The 18994-nt window shown below is 46.2% G+C and overlaps 1 protein-coding gene across 1 annotated transcript in view; it reads right to left on the reverse strand.

The window, feature by feature from the left end:
• Positions 1–4114: 4114 nt before the first annotated feature.
• Positions 4115–18994, reverse strand: part of LOC148477812 (uncharacterized) — a 60773-nt gene continuing 45893 nt past the window's right edge. Inside the window, exons 8-10 of the mRNA XM_088456149.1 lie at positions 16806–17000; positions 15547–15670; positions 4115–6677 (exon numbers count right to left, since the gene is read on the reverse strand). Coding sequence (XP_088312275.1) covers positions 4984–6677; positions 15547–15670; positions 16806–17000 — 2013 coding nt within the window. The 3' untranslated portion in view covers positions 4115–4983. The remainder of the gene's footprint in view (positions 6678–15546; positions 15671–16805; positions 17001–18994) is intronic.

The raw sequence follows: 18994 nt of genomic DNA on the forward strand, positions 1-18994 counted from the left end.
TGTTTCATTTTAATTTCCCCCAGGCCAGAGCAGGTAGACCACTGCTTCCCCTCACACCCATTAGTCTGCGCCTCATATCAGTCATACTGTCCCAACATCAGCTGTAAGATGGCAGGGCTGGCGGACACATGGTCACGCATTGAGGTGCGTAGTGTGATCAGATTTCGGCATCTAACGGGCACATCAGCAGCTGACATTCATCGCTAACTTGTCAAGGTGTACGGTGATCATGTCATGTCACGTCTCAGGTTTTTGGTTTGGTGCACTGCCTTTTTGTCATCTTTGGTGGATGTGATTGTCCAGCTGGATTGCTGCTCATGTCCTGCCATAATCAAAGGCAGTACACCAAACCCAAACCTGTTTCCCTGACATAACTGCAGACACAGCAAAATGAGTACCACAAATTCTGTGCAGTGTCAACTACAAAATGAAGGGGAAACCCACAGCATGGGTCAGAGCATCCCATTCTAAATCTGACAGATCCTTATGCAAGGGAGCATATGGTGACTTTATGCATTCATCACATGCACAGATTTTTGCCTAATTTACGTCCTCTCCTGAGTCAGATGGAACTTGGCCAGATCTGTCTTCCGTGAAATTGGGTGTTTCTACTGCAGGGTCCATATGGTATCCAATATGAGAAGAAAGGGGGTGAAAATCGCACAGGACTAATATATGGTACCACACTGAGGGTCTCATTCAGACCCGTTCGCAAGCGGGTCGATGTTGGCCTCTGCGCACATGCAGTGGCCGCACTGCGCGTGCGCAAGCCCCGGAGCAAGAGAGAAATTCTCTCGCTCCGGGTCTCACTACAAAAGGGGCGGCTGTCGATGTTGATCGACAGCTCGCCCCGTTTTGTAGGCGTGACGGGGGGTGGCTTCACAAACTGAGGTGTTCCCATGCGAACGCCTGCCGTTTGTGGGCGGCCCCACTGACATCAACAGTGATGTCAGTGGGAGAGCTTCTGGCTCTATTAGAGCCGGAAGCTCTCTGGGGCTTGCGGCAGATGAGACCCTACCACAAGGGTCTCGTCGCAAGCCCCGATGGTCTTGACCATCGCGACCATCATCCTGGCTGCTCGTTAAAGCTGTGGGTGGTAACTCCATAGGGTATCCACAGGATACCTTGGGGTATAGGCGATGGCTCTGCCGTCAGGCACCACACAGTTAAACTTTTGGTCCCAGGATGCACCGGGACCTCCTCTCCTATACCCTGCCCTTAGGCCAAGGCACCTTCAGTTTCGTAGGTGCCCAGCCAGAGTCGGATCACTGCACTGCTGAGACAGCCCCTGAACATCTTCAAGAGCTGTCAGCACGGACAGTCTGGAGGACGTCCGTGCTGCCGCTCCGACACCCCTGCCGGTGCCGACCACCGGTACTGATCCGGGGAACTCTGCAAGCGCTTGAGGGTTCCAGCTAGCAGGAACCCCCGGGGAGCCCTGGACTGTGGCCGGAACACAGGGGGACAGCTCAGGTAAGCAGCGGGCGTCTGTGGTAGGCGCCCGCTGATGCACATAGGGCCGAATTCAATTTGAAGCGAAAAGTCCGAGGTCGGACTTTTCGCAGTCATCGCAGGTTTTCCTGGGGATAAAGAATCGGGCGCATGCGAAAAGGTAAGTATCGAAAAGTCCTGTCACTTTTGGGGAAATCAGCCTGTCACCCCCCCAAAAGATGGTCTGACATGGGGAATCACTATGGGTACCCCTGAATTGCCCTTCTAAAAGTATTTGGGGTTTTTAAACAGCCGCGACAGGTGTTTTAATGCGTCATTAAAAAAGTGGTGAAGAATAACATTTAGCTTCATTTTTTTAATTTTTTTTTAAATAACTAGTCCCATCAAATTTGGGGTACATGAAAATGGGTGCAAGCATATTTTTAAATCCCTGAAGTGATTTTTAAAAAATCCACCTGCCGCTATCAACCGCATTCTAAAAAACACCTGCCGCATACTTGGGGACCCCACCCAAGTCTATTTCGCTAGTTTTTAAGTTTGTCTCCAACTTTTTTTTTTTTTCCCTCAAAACGAAACCACTTTTTTTGGGCTGTCCTAAGGTACTTTTTAAAAAAAATTTGACACAGATTACTTTAAGGGGACATTCCAAGGGGTGCAGGGTACTTTTTTATGTCTGCACCCCAAAACCTCAATTTTGCACTTTTTTTCGACACCTATTCAGTGGTGAAAACTTATCCCCGTTTTTTAAAAAAGACTTTTCGCACCTGCGAAAAGTCTTTGAAATTGAATACGGGGATAAGTGAAAATGACGTAAATTATCGCCGATAAACCGTTTTCGTAGCCTAATTGAATTCGTAGTATTTCAAAAAGGCCACAGATTACGCCATATACTACTCAAAGTCTAGTTCTGCATTTTCTTTGTTTTAGTTCAACATCTGTTTATTGCAAAGTTGTGGAATAAAAGGAACAATAGTCCTGTACTGTATTTTAGTAATTATATCAAAATCGGGTACATACTGTAGATAAAAGGACTAGGGACAATTGGTGACCATACAAAGTTAGCCACTACAATATGATATATTCAGGGTACGTCCCAGTGGGGAACTAAAAAAGTGAAATGGTAATCTGGTGTTGTAGAAGTAACCCAGAGTCCCCAGATTATTCATCATGACTCATTTTTATAGAATACAATTTAAAAACTAACATGAGGAAAGGGGTACAGAAGAGAGAAGGAAGGGGGGCAGAGGTACACCCCTGGGAGGGTACACATATATACATGAGACATATCGAGGTGAATTTAAATACGCATTAGGCATATATGTGGACAGCTAGAGAGGAGAACCTTTAAACGGGTCTCATGGGAAGCAGGAACATAAGCAGCCCCCTCACCTTCGTTACGCTCTGAAAGTAAAGGCCCCCATACGTCAGCGATGGATTGGGCCAATTCCCTGATCCCCAGACACCGAGGTCCCGGCACTGGTGAAATCCAATATGTTGGAGTTCACTGATTTGCCAATCACAATCAAAATATGATTGTGATCAGCAAATTGGGGATTTTTTAACACACAGAATTTCACTGATTCCCCGACTGATCGCCGATCATCATCTCTGATCAGCGGTACTGGTCCAATCGGTGAAATAGCCGCCTGATGTATGGAGCCCTGTCTTTCCTAGTTAAGTCCGGTTGGTGCAAACAACCTACAGGTGCCTAGTATCCTAACAAGTATGTAAGCAGGGTTATACAACATGCAGCCCTCCAGCTGCTGTAGAATTACACATCCCAGCATGCCTTGCCACAGTTTTGCTACTAGGACATGCTAGTATATTATCACACAGCCTCTGTGTACAAAGTCACAGTATGTCAGGGCAATAGCGTCCAATTCTAAATCAGGCCCATTGTCTTATTTATTTTTTACACATTCCATCTTACATTTTAAATGTCACTTATCTATTAGGATTCCAACTGTACAAATAATTATTAATACAATCTACAATTGTACCAAACAATTACATTTGTAGTCCTTATTGCACCACTTGTTAAACGCTCACTGGCTCTCCTTTGTTTATTGAGTTCGGTGTTGGCCCCCTGCAATGGATTGTGGCGTTATCAACTACTGAAAATATTTATCCACATAGTGTGATTGGGAAAGGGGCTTATGGGGAATAAGTACAAATAGAACAGTACATAGGCCTATAAGAAATCTTGTGCAGGAATAATTTATGTTTTAAAGACCATCTGTATTATGTCATGCATCCTTTTTTCAATGTGAAATAAAATACTTGTAGTATACAAACATCATCGTGTAGTATAGAAAATGGGGTTAAAAACTTACTATGTCAGCTATCACATAATGTCTCTTCCAGCACAGAAACCCTCCAATAATCTGCATTGATTTTTACAATGGGCAGATTTTTTTTTTATTATTCTTACCTCCATCCCCAACCGACAGCTGTGGGCGTACAAGCAGAAAAAGGGGGAGATTCAATTAAGTGCGAGATACCTTACACAGCGGTCACAGACCATTTGTATTTAACTGAATCTCCCCTGAAAAGTGACCGTTAGACCCTGGTAAATTGCAACTTAGAAAATAAAAATATAAATCAAACATGATGGATGATTTCAAGTTTTTATTTAACAAATCTACACAATATTAGTATACTCAAAAAAAAAAAAAACATACACACAAAACTTACTGTATAATAGTCCCTCCTTGGGTTGTTTCACAGCAGTTTATGAAGCATAGAAAATAAATACTGGTAATAATCCCAGCTCATATCAGTATGAAGCCTTACTTATTATTTTTCTGGAATTGTCCGGCTGAATAGCCAATGAAGAAAGAAGGCTGGGCCCAGCGTAAGTTTACCTTGGTACATATAACTGTGCGAACAAGACCAGTCACCATCCCAACCCAGATACAGTCAACATCGTAGAACGAACATAAGGTCACCAGCTGCCAGCGCAATAGCTAGAATCTGTGGGATGGACGCACTTTGTTAAGTGAGGTCCTTGATCCATCTACTACAATGAAAAGAGATATCTGAATGATTTTGCACAGCACTAGCTAAAATCACAGTGCAAATGACAATGTCTCCACTATTAATTTCACAATGAATTGGATGTGGATTATTGGTACCATGATTTTTTATTTAGAGCAAGACACTAGAGGCCTGATTCGGAGGTGGTGCAGTTGCAGCCGCGTCTGCGTGCGCGTTGTGATTGCGAATTGCAGCCAATAGGCTCCCTCCTGAGACGCCCACCAGCTGCCGCTCTAAGCCGCCGCCCTCCATAAAAAGACCCACCATCTGTTGCACCATCGTACATTGCACAAGGCCGATGGAGGTGCAGGATGTGCATCTGAACATGGCGCCAATGCAAGTGCAACTGCGGTAAAAGACACAGTCGCTGACAACACGCCCTTATCTTGCTAGCCACACCGGTTATCTCCCAGGAACGCCCACTGAAATGGATTCCCTCTACGACTGAACACTCCCGGAAGTAACCATCGGGACGCATGAGCTGTACGGCTCAGACTATAAGCATTGCCTGCTTGCGTCCGACATCACCACTGCGCCCACCTCTGAATTGGGCCCAGGGTCTCCTGTGTGACTTGTCTGGTGATGAAAAAGTAGAGCCTTATCTACAAAACATTTCCCACACTCGGCACAGGAATAGGGTTTCTCCCCCATGTGGATTCTATGATGTCCCACCAGATCAGAGTTACTGGAGAAACATTTGCCACATTCAGAGCAAGAATATGGCTTCTGCCCCACGTGTGTCCTGTGATGTTCTATGAGATCATAGCTACTGGCAAACAGTTCCCCACATTCAGCGCATGGAAACGGTTCTTCTTCTCCTGTGTGACTCCTCTGATGCATAACAAGATCTGAATGACTACTGAAACATCTTCCGCATTCTGGGCACGAGCACGTCTTATCTCCCGTGTGAATCTTCTGATGTCTGATTAGAGGAGCATTACTGATAAAACACTTCCCACACTCGGCACATGAATAGGGTCTCTCTCCATTGTGAATTCTCTGGTGCATAACCAGACCTGACTTACGGATGTAACTTTTCCCACACTCGGAGCAGGAGTAGGGTTTCTCTTCGGAGTGAACTCTCTGATGTATAACGAGATCGGAGTTCACCATAAAGCATTTCCCACAGTCGGCACAAGAATAAGGCTTCTCTCCTGTGTGAATCTTCAGGTGTCTGAGATGGTCTGAGTTGCTGATGAAGCACTTGCCGCATTCGGCGCAGGAGTAGGGCTTCTCCCCTGTGTGAATCTTCTGGTGCCTAATCAGAGGTGAGTTGCTGATGAAGCATTTCCCACATTCGGCGCAAGAATACGGCTTCTCGCCTGTGTGACTTCTCTGGTGCACTATGAGGTCTGATTTACTGATATAGCACTTCCCACACTCAGCGCAGGAGTAGGGCTTCTCCCCTGTGTGAATTCTCTGATGTTTAATAAGGTGCGAGTTACTGATGAAGCATTTCCCACATTCCGCGCAGGAATATCTTTTCTCCCCCGTATGTATTCTCTTATGTTTAATAAGGTTTGAGCTGCTGGTAAAACATTTCCCACATTCGGAACAAGAGTAGGGTTTCTCTCCTGTGTGAATCCGGTGGTGTATAACAAGTTCTGAGTTGCATTTAAAACATTTCCCACATTCGGAACACATGAATGGTCTCTCTTTTGATAGATGTTTGTCATCAGTCCTGTTGTATTCCTCGGCATGAGTAGTGGTATACTGCGGATATTGAGCAGGTGTATAAATGTCGGTGTCTGTGACATCAGCTTCATCACACGAGACTGATTCCTCCTTAATGAGAATAGATAGATACTGTGATTGGTCCGTAGAAATTTCGGTATCTGTGAGATCTTCTTCACACGAGACAGATTCCTCCTTAATACGAGTAGATGTATACTGTGTACGATATGTGGGTGTATACACGTCAGTGTGTGTGAGGTTTCTTCCATCACATGAGGCTGATTCCTCCTTAATATGTAGAGATGTGTGATCGGTGGGTGAATAAATGTCGGTGAGATTTTCAACTGCTGATTTCTCAGTGACATTCTCCAGACAGTTCATGGAGTTTTGTTCATCGGTTGGTGAGAATGTTGCAGTCTGGATATTTATACCAATACTGTGAACTTCATCCATACTGTCCTGTGAAGAAATAGGGCTGCAGGATCCTCCAGATATTTTTGTATCCTCTTTGAGATCTGGTGGAGAGAAATACATTGTGATCAAATTATATAAATACGTGGATAATAAAAACAGAAAAACAACTCCTGTGAGTGATATTCCAGCACACTAAAGTTTGTAGACTGTTGTTACTTAGGCTGCTCTTCCAGTAAGTTAAGGGAGGTGTAGTCTACAACCAGCGCCACTCGCACACCCCTTCCGACAAACCTGTCTACAACAGGACAAGGACAACCAACAACTCTTTGAACATCTTCACAAAGTATTCTTCTCTTCACTCAGCTACCCAATTTTTGTATTATCTTTGATTTTACCAAAACTGTTCTACAGTGGGGAAATAGTGATGTTTCTGATAGCAACCAGGCAAGTCTTTATTCGTTAGATGAGGCTTCCCCTCTTCCACGGAGCAGATGGATGATTCTGTATGTGACGCACTGGACATTTACATACATTTATTTATTTTCTGGTGTCCGAGTCTTAAATACTTTGTTGGTAGAAAATATACCACAGATAATAGGTCACTACAGTAAAACGTTCCTCCTGGATTTTTTAAAAACTCTGCGTGATGTACGGGAACAATAAATATTTAATTTGCAGAACAATTTGTGTTGGTGTTATTAGTGCCCACCTTTTCCTGGACATATGGTTGGCTACATCCCATTAGACTGGGCTGCCGAGGAGTCAAGCGCCAAATTGTTGTCGATAATTTATTTTCCTGGAGGACTGCATGGCAGCCGAAGATACCCGCCCTTGTGGTATAGTGTTTCATTAAAGCTTGAGAAGTCACCTATAGAGGGGAGGATGTTTTATAGGCTCTGGAATTTGGTTCCTGTCTCAGTTTAGCTAACCAAGGATTACCCCATTAATTAGAGCTTCCCAGAGTCCTCTTAGAAAACCAAAAAAGATCAGCAGCAATATGCACTTATGGCCCGTATTCAATTGCTGTAGAAAAGTCCTGGACTTTTTTCGCCTGGTGCACTTTCCGCCTACATCGCTGGTTTTGGGTCCAGAAAAGTATCGCGCGGCCGCTCTTCTCCCTATTTAATTCCAAAGGACGTGAGAACAAGCCCAGCGAAACCCAAACAGGTGTAAAGAATTGTCAGTTTTCGAGAAATCAGCTTGACAACCCCCAAAAGATACACTGACATGGGGGATCAGTATGGATACCCCCGAATAGCCCTGCTGAATGTATTTTGAGTATTTAAATGGTCTCAATAGGTGCTTATAAGTGTATTTGCATAAGGGGTGAAGAATAGCATTTAGCAATCATTTTTCATCAAAATAACTAGTCTTTGAAAATTTGGAGTACCTGAAAATGGGGGAAAGCATATTTAAAAGTTGCTAAAGTGACGTTTAAAAAAATCAAGGAAAACCCACTTGCCGCAAATACCTGAAAAGTAAAAAAACACCTGGGGCATACTTGGGGACCCCCCTGGAGTCTATTTCGCTGGTTTTTATGTTTGTCCCCCAACTTTGCACTTTTTCGCCCCCAAAACGAAAGTACTTTTTTTGGGGTGTTCTAATGTTTGTTTGTTTTTGTTGTTTTTTATTTACTTTTTTTGACGCAGTTTATTTTTTGGGGACGGTCCTAACGCTGCAGGGGGGTTCCCACAACTTTGCACCCCAAAACTGCACTTTTTTCCGCCTCCATTCAGAGGTGAATCTTTTTCGCCTATCTGAATGCATTGACTTTCCACTTAGGTGAAAAGTCATTGCAAAGGCGAAATGATGTCATCGTCGAAATCTTATCGCCGAGAATGGCTTTTCACCTGCAATTGAATACGGCCCTATATTTGTAATTATTCCCGTTGGATTTGAACTCAAAATAAGGAGAGTAAAGCTGGGCATACACTATACAATTATCTGTCAGATATCTGTCCAAAATGTCTGGTTGGAATGAAAACCTGGTAATGTATGGGAGCAAATTACAGCCGATTATATGGTTTTAAACAATTAAAAAAAGGACAAAAAAAAATGTTCAAATTGGTTAAATTTGTGTGTTTTAACCAATTTGTCTGAACAACCATTTTTGGCTATTTTCCAGTGTTTGTGAGCAAATGGACGATTGTCATTTGCTCTGATACATTATCAGGTTTTCATTCCAACCAGCCAGATTGGACAGATATCTGACCGAAAATTGTATAGTGTATGCCCAGTTTAATACAATCCAGCTATCCTCTAGTCATGCTCCTCAATGGAATATAACACTTGAATCATCCCCACATTCTTCTTTTTTTTTTTTTAATTGAGTAATGTTTTATTGGAATTTCAAAACAACAATAAAACAAAAATAAAATAAAATAATAAAAAAAATCTTGACAAATATATAGACACAAGACACTGTGGTACGTTTGTAACTATACATATATATCCATACAATAAAATACTACAAAAAAAAAAAAAGAATCCTGTCTGCGTATGACTATCCTACAGACATATAAATCATGTATACTTCATCTCAGACCTAAACACATAAAAATGTACTGATAAATATATATTGATCAGGACATCTATTACAGAGTAGCACCAAACATATACCACAAAAAACAGTTACACGGTATAACAAAAAATAAATATTGAAACGGAGAAGAGGAGCTTCTCCCAAGCCTGCACTGATACCACACGTAGTACACAATAAGCAAAAATTGAACAGTGTGACAATATTAAAATAAAGATACAACTGAACCCAAAATATCATCACATCAAACATTTATATATCAGGAAGAGCATATCTGGAATTCCGCCATCTACTCCAGATACTGTCAAATTTGAACTCTGCCTTTTCGAGTAAAATAAAGATATTTCTCATGCCGAACTGTGGTGCATACCAAGGATAGCCATGCTCAATAATCTGGTCCCTGAGAGGCCATCCAGGTCCGGGCAACGCTAACCTGAGCCAGAGTACACATATTAATGGCATATTGTCTAGCGTATATAACAAGAGATATGGTAAGAACTTACCTTTGTTATCTCTGTTTCTACGAAGTCCATAGGGTCCACAGGGTTGACCTTGGGGGGTATAGGTTGGGAACCAAATCCGGGCACCACGCAGTTAAAGCTTTTAGCTCCCAGGATGCACTGGGTCCACTCTCCCTATAACCCCACCCCCAAGCCAGAGGCACCTCAGTTTGTAAGTAGCCAAAGGCCGGAGGAGGAGAGAAAAAGAGAGAGAAAACTGGAACACTCAATAACCATACTCACCGAAATGGGAGACGGAAAACCGGTGACCAGCCACACAGCCCATATGAAGCCAGGTGCGTCAGGGCGGGCGCCCTGTGGACCCTATGGACTTCGTAGAAACAGAGATAACAAAGGTAAGTTCTTACCATATCTCTTGTTTTCTACTTCAGGGTCCATAGGGGGTCCACAGGGTTGACCTTGGGGATGTCCCAAAGCAGTTCAACCAAGGGTGGGGACGCTCCTGTGCTGAGAGGAGAATCCGTCGCCAAAAAGGAAGCATCCTGAGAGGCAAAGGAAACCAATGCCTAGAACCTTAAAAAGGTGTGGACAGAAGACCACGTGGCCACCTAGTAAGGCAAAACAGCCGAGGCGCCACAGCGAGCCGCACACGAGGGTCACATGGCCCGAGAAAAAACAAGCATCAACAACAGGAAGGCCTACCCATGGGTAGGCCCCTGAGGAAGACCTACGAGGCCATCCAGCCAACATTTGGTTATAGGCCGGCCATCCTTTCCTGTGAAAACCAGAAATCTCAGACCACCAATAAGGAGTCCGATTTCCGTAAGGAACCTGAACGGATCACATAAATCCAAAGAGGCCAGACCACAGTCAATGAGGCCACACCAGCCGAGAGGACTGGGGACAGAATGGCCGTACCATAAGTTCCAGAATAATATGGAACCTGAAAACCACTAAGAAGAAACACAGGGCGAGAGCAACTCCCACCCTGACATGATGCCCTCCAGAAGAGGGAGCCACATGAGAACGCTCCCAATTCAGACACTCTCCTGGTTGATATAAACACCCTGAGAGAAAGAGAGAGCCTAAGCAATAGACCATGTAATGGCTATCACAACCAGCGGTTCCATTGACTGTCCCCGGAGGTAACGAAGAACCACTACTTACTCCCAAGGAGTCCCTAGGGAGGACAAATGGAGGCATAATCAAGAAAACACTCCAAAGGATGAACTGGATACCAGAGTGGAGCAATTCCATATCTTAACCATACTGACAGTGTAGAGATCCGCACTGTCAGGAAGACCAGGCCAAGTGTGAAACCCAAGCCAGCCGGAAGGAATGCCAGAATATCTGGAAATCCTGGACACCGGAGGATTGTATCGACAGGTACAATACCATAAGATTTATGGCTGCCACAGTTTGTGGTAGGTCCCAGCAAAAGCTGATCCATGTGCTCTAATCATTCCAACGATGACAAAGCCAGGGAAGCCGTAAGACCACTGTAAGGACACAGTCAAAGACAAACGACCCAGGTCCAAGGCAAAACCAAGGACCCTGAGACAACAGGTCCGGGCAGTGAAGCATCAGGGATGGAGTATCGATGTAGAGACTCCGAAGATCCAAGTACCCCTGACATCTGGGGCAATCAGGAGCCACCAGCAGGAAAGCATCTCCGTCTCGATTGAAAACACTTCCAAAGACCTCGAGGAAGAAGGGAGACCGGAGAACACAGGTACACAAAGTGGAAGGACCACTTCACCGACAAAGAGTCGCTGAAGGTTGCTTCAGAATCCCCAGAGCTGGACTGTAACACCATAGTGTGATAAAGTCAGAAGGCCATGAGGGTCACCTCAGGGGGGCCCCCCCTGCTCACCAGGAGATGAAACCTCTCTTGGGGAAGAGACTAGTCCCCGGGATGCACGTCGTGACGGCTGAGGACTCCCGCTTCCCAATGGAGAGCTCCTGAAATGAACGCTGCCGAGATGGTCGGGAGGAGACCCTCGGACTATGTCCGAATATGTGACATACCTGTCATTGCCACCCAACGAACAGTGTTGCTAAAAAGGAAGCCACTGTCCTGACCCTGTCGGACTGAACCTTTTCAGGTTCACCGGGAAACAAGAGTTATGCCAGAGTAAGTTAATTGACAGGGTGGAATCGACAGACGTCCAACTGCACTGAAAAGGATTCGATCCAGACACTGTCCATAGCAAAGAAAACCCTGGACGAGATGGCCATAGCCACCCGGACAGGGACCGACTTGCCTCCGGAGAGAGCATCATCGTTTGAACAGTTATCCGACAGAAAAAACTCGTTCCATCTGGAGATGAGCCAATTATGGAAAGGCCTGGAATGGAACTGAGCCCATTCCACCATGCATCCCAGAGTGTAAAGACATCTGTCGACTGCGCAGACAACCATGTACTCCTAATGGAAGAGAGGAGATTCCGTCTTACGCCAGAAGAATTCTCAGATTCTGAGAATCCAGCAGGGATCCTAGATGAAGAATACCCAGAGAGGGATGCAGGGAGGACTTTTTCCCCGTTGATTAAACGTCTGCACCCTGAAGAAGCCACAGTCATCCTGACCTGGCCGTAAAGTACCCCGGTGATCCCGCTAAGAGCAGGAGGCCGTCCAGGTACAGGAGCATTGGGATATACTGAACAGAAGAACTGTCAGAAAATCCAAAACGCTGGTAAACCCCTGTGGGGCTGAGGACAGTCCCAACAGGCAGAGCCCGAAAAATTGTAAGTGTTGCTGTGATACAGCAAACCTCAGCCCATGCTGAGGAAAGGTCTCTGTAAGTACCCGTAGGCACGCGTCCTGTATATCCAGTGATACCATAAAGTCCCCAGGTTCCAAACATCGTATGATGGAGCATAGGGATTTCCTCCTGAGCCCAGGTAGCTTTAGGAACTGGTTCAGGGAATTGAGACAGAGAATAGGCCAAAGAGGACCATTCAGCCACCGCACCAGAAAGAAAACAGAACAACCAGTCCCTCACTGAGATAGTGGGGATGGCCTAATTAGCTCCGCTTACCGCAACAACTGCATAGCTTTCTGGATCTGTAAGGCCCTTGTAAAGAGGGCGTACCCTCCTACCCAAGTAGCCGCGGCAACTTGACACTAATACCGGGCGAACTGAGAAAATCGGTATCTCCCAGTTGTAGGCCTGTCCCGTCAGGCTGAAGAGATATCCGTAGGTTCAGAAGCAGGATCGGCTGGCAGTCCAGGCCTGCTCGGTACTGGATATGTCGGCCCTTGTAGATGCCGACAGTCTACGAAGAAACAGACCTTTAGGCTGACCCAGAGGACAAAAAAGACTTAACAGACTTAGTCTGAGGCCTTGTAGTGGGCATAGCTGAAAGCGGTAAACTTGTCGTTAGTAATACTGCCAATGTTACTACAATCTTGTCAAGGTCAGGACCAAACAATATCAACCCTAAAGATGGTATCTGCACCTCTGCATTCCCAGAGCGCAGCCATAGGGTATTACGGAGGATACAGTCGCAGCCGGAACTCTGAAAGTTAGGAGACTGGTATCCAATATAGGCATTTCCACCTATGACAACAGCTTATATTACGTGAGCGACCAAATACATTTGAACCCCCGACGTGTTGGAGGGGAAAAAACGTTACAAATGCATCAACCCAATATGCAATAGTATTAACCAACCATGCTATAGCCATGGTAGGATGGGTAACAACTCCTGAAAGCAAGTATACTGATTTCAGGCAGAGTTACCACCTACGGATCCGAAGAATCCGACCACGCAGGAATGGGAGGCGCAGTAACGTCTGTAATCAGACGAGTAACACGCCCATCCACCCCAGGAGGGGCTCGTGATGACCCTCAGGGAATTTGGGACAGGAGGCCAAACACTGTTGTAACACCTCCTATCTGGCAACAGCCAGAGTCCCGCTATGCGATCCACCCGCTAGTCAGCAACAGGGAACCCGAAGGCACGCAATACTGAGGGTGTATGATACAGGTGCAGGTCAACATTCACTCTAACCAGAATGGACCTGCTACCAGCCCTAAAGCAGGGATAATAATACCTGAAATAGGCTTCCCCCCGTGTAAGAGGGAAAGAGCCCCAAACAGTACCCAGTTCACGGCAGAGCCAACTGGGAAGTAACCACAGGGCGTCAACCACGCCAATTAGCGTTTCGTAGAAAACGACATCCACCCAGGGTGGCTGTTGTGGTAATCCCTGCAAGGGGAATGACAGACTATTGTGGCACCAGGGGGAATTCATATACTGCGAAAAACCCCTGCAGGGAGCGGTAGTCTGTGTCACAGGGGAAGAGTGCAAGAAGCTGCGAGATACCCTGAGATGAAAAGGGCAGTATGGTGAAGTAACCCCAAGTGAGGTACAACAATGGGGCCCGCCCGGCGATCCGCAATTGAGAGGATCCCGAGAAAACAAACCGCCCAAGGGGGTCGTGAAAGAGGCCAGCACCAGATGACGCCACATACAGAACCCTTTATGAGTCAAATCCTCCGCACTAACACCTGCAGCACATGACTTGCAGGATAGTAAAAATGGGTGCAGTATAACGCTCTATCTCCTGGTCAGACATATCTGACCAATCTTGGCGGAAATATTAAGCAGCACTATACTGGTCCTGACTGATGCCAAAAATTAGCTGCAGGGACCCATTTTCAGCGTATGCAACACACAGTTCCATCTAAAATATGGCAACGTGCAGCACGCAACAGTATGTGACAAACCACACAAATATTAACAAGTATATAAATGTGAGGTCTCAGAACCACCCTAAGTACAGCTGTATTAGGGCAGATAAAGAAAAGGGATAGATATACACTGACAGGTGAGAGAATAAAGTACAGACAGTCAGCACTAGCATAAGTCACATACAATGCAGATATATACATATATACATAAACATGTCATATAATATACTGCACTATTACACTGCATTCAACTGCCCAGATTCAGTGTCTGGGAAGGCTACAGCGCTGTGTACACTGACCTGATGGTGAGGTACGCAGGGGGACTGGACCAACTGCCATCCTGAGAGATTTCTGCTGCACCACAGAGATAAAATGGCCGCTGGAGACCTCAGAGGAAGCGTGGCCCGCGGAGGAAGCAGCTCAGCGACGCCAGACTATGGATACTGAAAGGCGCGCTGAGCTGAGGGGAGGAGCCGCTGTAACAGGGAAGGCTGCCTCCCCTGGCCGGCTATTAACCCCCGGGACGCCGGCTCCCTGCACCGATCGTTAAGTCCCTGGTGGTCTAGTGGACACACGGGGTATGGGGGGCCCGCCGCCACTGCCGGCGCCTCCGGTCTGTCCCCTGAGACCGGAGGCACAGGACTGCATTTGAAATGCGCGGATCACCGCAAGCGGTGATCCGCGACCTTACCTGCTCCCCGTGGATCCGGCAGCAGTCCTGGGCGCCCACAGAGTCCGGCTAGTACAGACTCTGGGGTCCCGCTGAGATCCCCAGATCTGTACTGGCGTCTCAGCGCCAGCGGGGTGACGGAGCGGCAGCTTAGACGTCCTATGGACAGTCCGACGCTGCCGCTCTGAAGAGTCCAAAGTCCATGGAAAAAACTTTGTCCCTAAAAAAAATAAAATAAGCTTAGGGGCTGCTAATCAGCTCCCCCTGCGCTAACGGTGACCCGACTCCGGCCGGGCACCAACTTAAACTGAGGTGCCTCTGGCTTGGGGGTGGGGTTATAGGGAGAGTGGACCCAGTGCATCCTGGGAGCTAAAAGCTTTAACTGCGTGGTGCCCGGATTTGGTTCCCAACCTATACCCCCCAAGGTCAACCCTGTGGACCCCCTATGGACCCTGAAGTAGAAATCAAGAACGGTATCCTCCAAGACCCCCAGACAACATACCACTGGCGTAAGAAGAGGAGCAGGTAATCATCCCCACATTCTGAACATTTAACAGTATATTCATACACAGACTTATCTATATACAAAATCAAATCTTACCCAGTGATGTGAGGGGCAGGTGATTCTCCATTATGGGGTCCACATATAGATCTCTGTGTCCTTCTGTATGCTCCCACTCCTCCATGGAGGACTCACCAGTCACGTCCTGACACCTCATAGGAACCTGACACACACAATGATACAGTCATCATCCAGACACATCCCCTGGCGTTACTGTATAATGTCCCATTCCCAGCAGTCACCTCTCCAGTCATCACCCAGACACAGCCCCTAGTGTTACTGTATAATGTCCCATTCCCAGCAGTTACCTCTCCAGTCATCACCCAGACACATCCCCTGGTGTTATTGTATAATGTCCCATTCCCAGCAGTCACCTCTCCAGTCATTACCCAGACACATCCCCTGGTGTTACTGTATAATGTCCCATTCCCAGCAGTCACCTCTCCGGTCACCACCCAGACACATCCCCTGGTGTTACTGTATAATGTCCCATTCCCAGCAGTCACCTCTCCGGTCATCACCCAGACACAGCCCCTGGTGTTACTGTATAATGTCCCATTCCCAGCAGTCACCTCTCCGGTCATCACCCAGACACATCCCCTGGTGTTACTGTATAATGTCCCATTCCCAGCAGTCACCTCTCCAGTCATCACCCAGACACATCCCCTGGTGTTACTGTATAATGTCCCATTCCCAGCAGTCACCTCTCCAGTCATCACCCAGACACAGCCCCTAGTGTTACTGTATAATGTCCCATTCCCAGCAGTTACCTCTCCAGTCATCACCCAGACACATCCCCTGGTGTTATTGTATAATGTCCCATTCCCAGCAGTCACCTCTCCAGTCATTACCCAGACACATCCCCTGGTGTTACTGTATAATGTCCCATTCCCAGCAGTCACCTCTCCGGTCACCACCCAGACACATCCCCTGGTGTTACTGTATAATGTCCCATTCCCAGCAGTCACCTCTCCGGTCATCACCCAGACACAGCCCCTGGTGTTACTGTATAATGTCCCATTCCCAGCAGTCACCTCTCCGGTCATCACCCAGACACATCCCCTGGTGTTACTGTATAATGTCCCATTCCCAGCAGTCACCTCTCCAGTCATCACCCAGACACATCCCCTGGTGTTACTGTATAATGTCCCATTCCAAGCAGTCACCTCTCCAGTCATCACCCAGACACAGCCCCTGGTGTTACTGTATAATGTCCCATTCCCAGCAGTCACCTCTCCAGTCATCACCCAGACACATCCCCTGGTGTTACTGTATAATGTCCCATTCCCAGCAGTCACCTCTCCAGTCAGCAGCTGAATGATCTTGTTGGTGAGTTCCAGGATCTTCTGGTCATTGTGTCTCTCATGTATTAGTGAGTGAGGTGGAGGCTCCGTGATGGGACTCTGGGTCCTGCTCCGTCCTCCTGACACACAGTGACGGCTGCTGTTGGGGGTCACGTGCCCACCGGATTTCTTCCTCACTACTGTGCAGTCCTGTGTTTTGAAAAGAACTGGTTTATGACCCAATTATTTACATATCTATATAGATATAATATATCAAACACCTGGCAAAGACAATTGAGTGTGATATATGCATGTACTATTAAGTCCTAAAATACAAAAATAAGCCATATATCACAGCAGAATGGGACGAAATCCCGACAACGGATGCCCGACTTGAAGAAATACCAACTGAAGCTGGTAAGTAGTTTAACCCTCCCCTCTTCCCCCCTAACCCTCCCTTTGTGGTGCCTAACCGTAGAACTCCTGGGGTGGTGCCTACCCCTAAACCCCATTCCCGCATCCTAACCCTCCCGGGGGGTGCCTAACCCTAACCTTCCCCCAGTGGTGCCTAACCCCCCCTTTCCCTAGCCTAACCCTCCCCGGGGGGTGCCTAACCCTAACCCCCCCCCCCCTCGTTCAGGATTTCAGCTAGCCGGATTCCTGCGTCGGGATCAGGACGGGCATTGGTATTTCGACATCTATTTTAAGACCAGTGCCGGGCATTCACTGTCGGGATTTAGACCGGCGGCATTCAGTCCACCGGTCACCTATCTACATCCCATCCCAGCACCTGTCACTTGTAAGATACAGAGTGTAAAAAGCCATGCAGCTAATCACACATCTATGCAACCTCACCATTATGTATTATAATCAAACTATAGTTCCCAAACAGAGTAACTTGTCTTCATACTCAAACACCCAGTCATGGATACCAGTGAGGGTCATCAATCCCTGACTCTGCCCAAATCGGTAAAGAAATAGATTAATGCCAGTCTTGAATGTTGGGTCATACAGTAATCATGTGTCACAGCTTACAGAGACGATCTGTTCGATCACCAGGAGAGTACATGGCATCACAATGCTTACAGGTATTATTGGTGTTATATGGAACATTGGGCCTATTTCTGAAGCGCCCGCAGATGTGTCTATTGGTGGTTGCTCAACTGCGACTTTATAGTTGGACATGAGTTATAACTATAAGGATTTCCAAACCAAAACCTGTGCATATAGATTAGAACATATGTAAGACTTGCCGGCCTTATGCTCTGGGAGGCAGAACAGGGGTCGGCAAGTGTAAGTGGAGCACAGTAAGGACAGGAACACATGAGTATAACGCTCCACCTAGAGACGTGACCTCATGAGACTTGGAAGCACATCCAGATACAGGTTGAGTCTCTCATATCCAAAATGCTTGGGACCAGGGGTATTTTGGATAACAGAATATTCCGTATTTTGGAATATATGCATATCATAATGAAATATTTTGTGAATGGGACGAAAATATACACACAGAATGCATTTATGTATTATATACATCTTATACACACAGCCTGCAGGTAATTTTATACAATATTTTCAATAATTTTGTGCCTCACACAAAGTTTGTGTACATTGAACCATCAAAAATCAAAGGTTTCAATATCTGAGTCATGCCAAAAAAATTCCGTATTTCGGAATAATTGATATGGGAGACTCAACCTGTATACTTTATAGGTTTTGTAACAGTTGCAGCCTGGCGATGATGATGATGATGATACCAGCAGCTCTACTTAGCTGTTCCTGACTGGCTGTTTGAGTGTTGACCCCTCCAGGAGTAAGTACGTCATTCATTAACGTTGCTGCAACTTGCCTCCTGTGCATGTGGATTTCTTATTCATCATTTCCATTAGAATATTAGAGGGAGCTGCTAGGATGATAGGAGCAAGTGGGACATAAGTGCACATGGAACTGTGGCTTGTAGAATAAGCAGAGGAACTAGTATCAGGTGCGTGTAGAATAGGCTACAGTAGAGTGAAGACACAGTGTGAGGAAATGAGAGGCTCATTTGTCACTCACCATTGATACGCCTTGTTACTCTCTGTAACCTCTGGACGGGAAAATTTTAGCCATTTTATTTAGAACCCATGCATTTATTATGTATGTTTTAACCATGGTTATATTTTTGTAAACGCAGTTACTTTATTATAATTACTGGTATTTTTGAG

The sequence above is a fragment of the Taudactylus pleione genome, unplaced genomic scaffold, assembly GCF_031769625.1.
Source record: "Taudactylus pleione unplaced genomic scaffold, aTauple2 ptg000689l, whole genome shotgun sequence".
Lineage (NCBI taxonomy): Eukaryota > Metazoa > Chordata > Amphibia > Anura > Myobatrachidae > Taudactylus > Taudactylus pleione.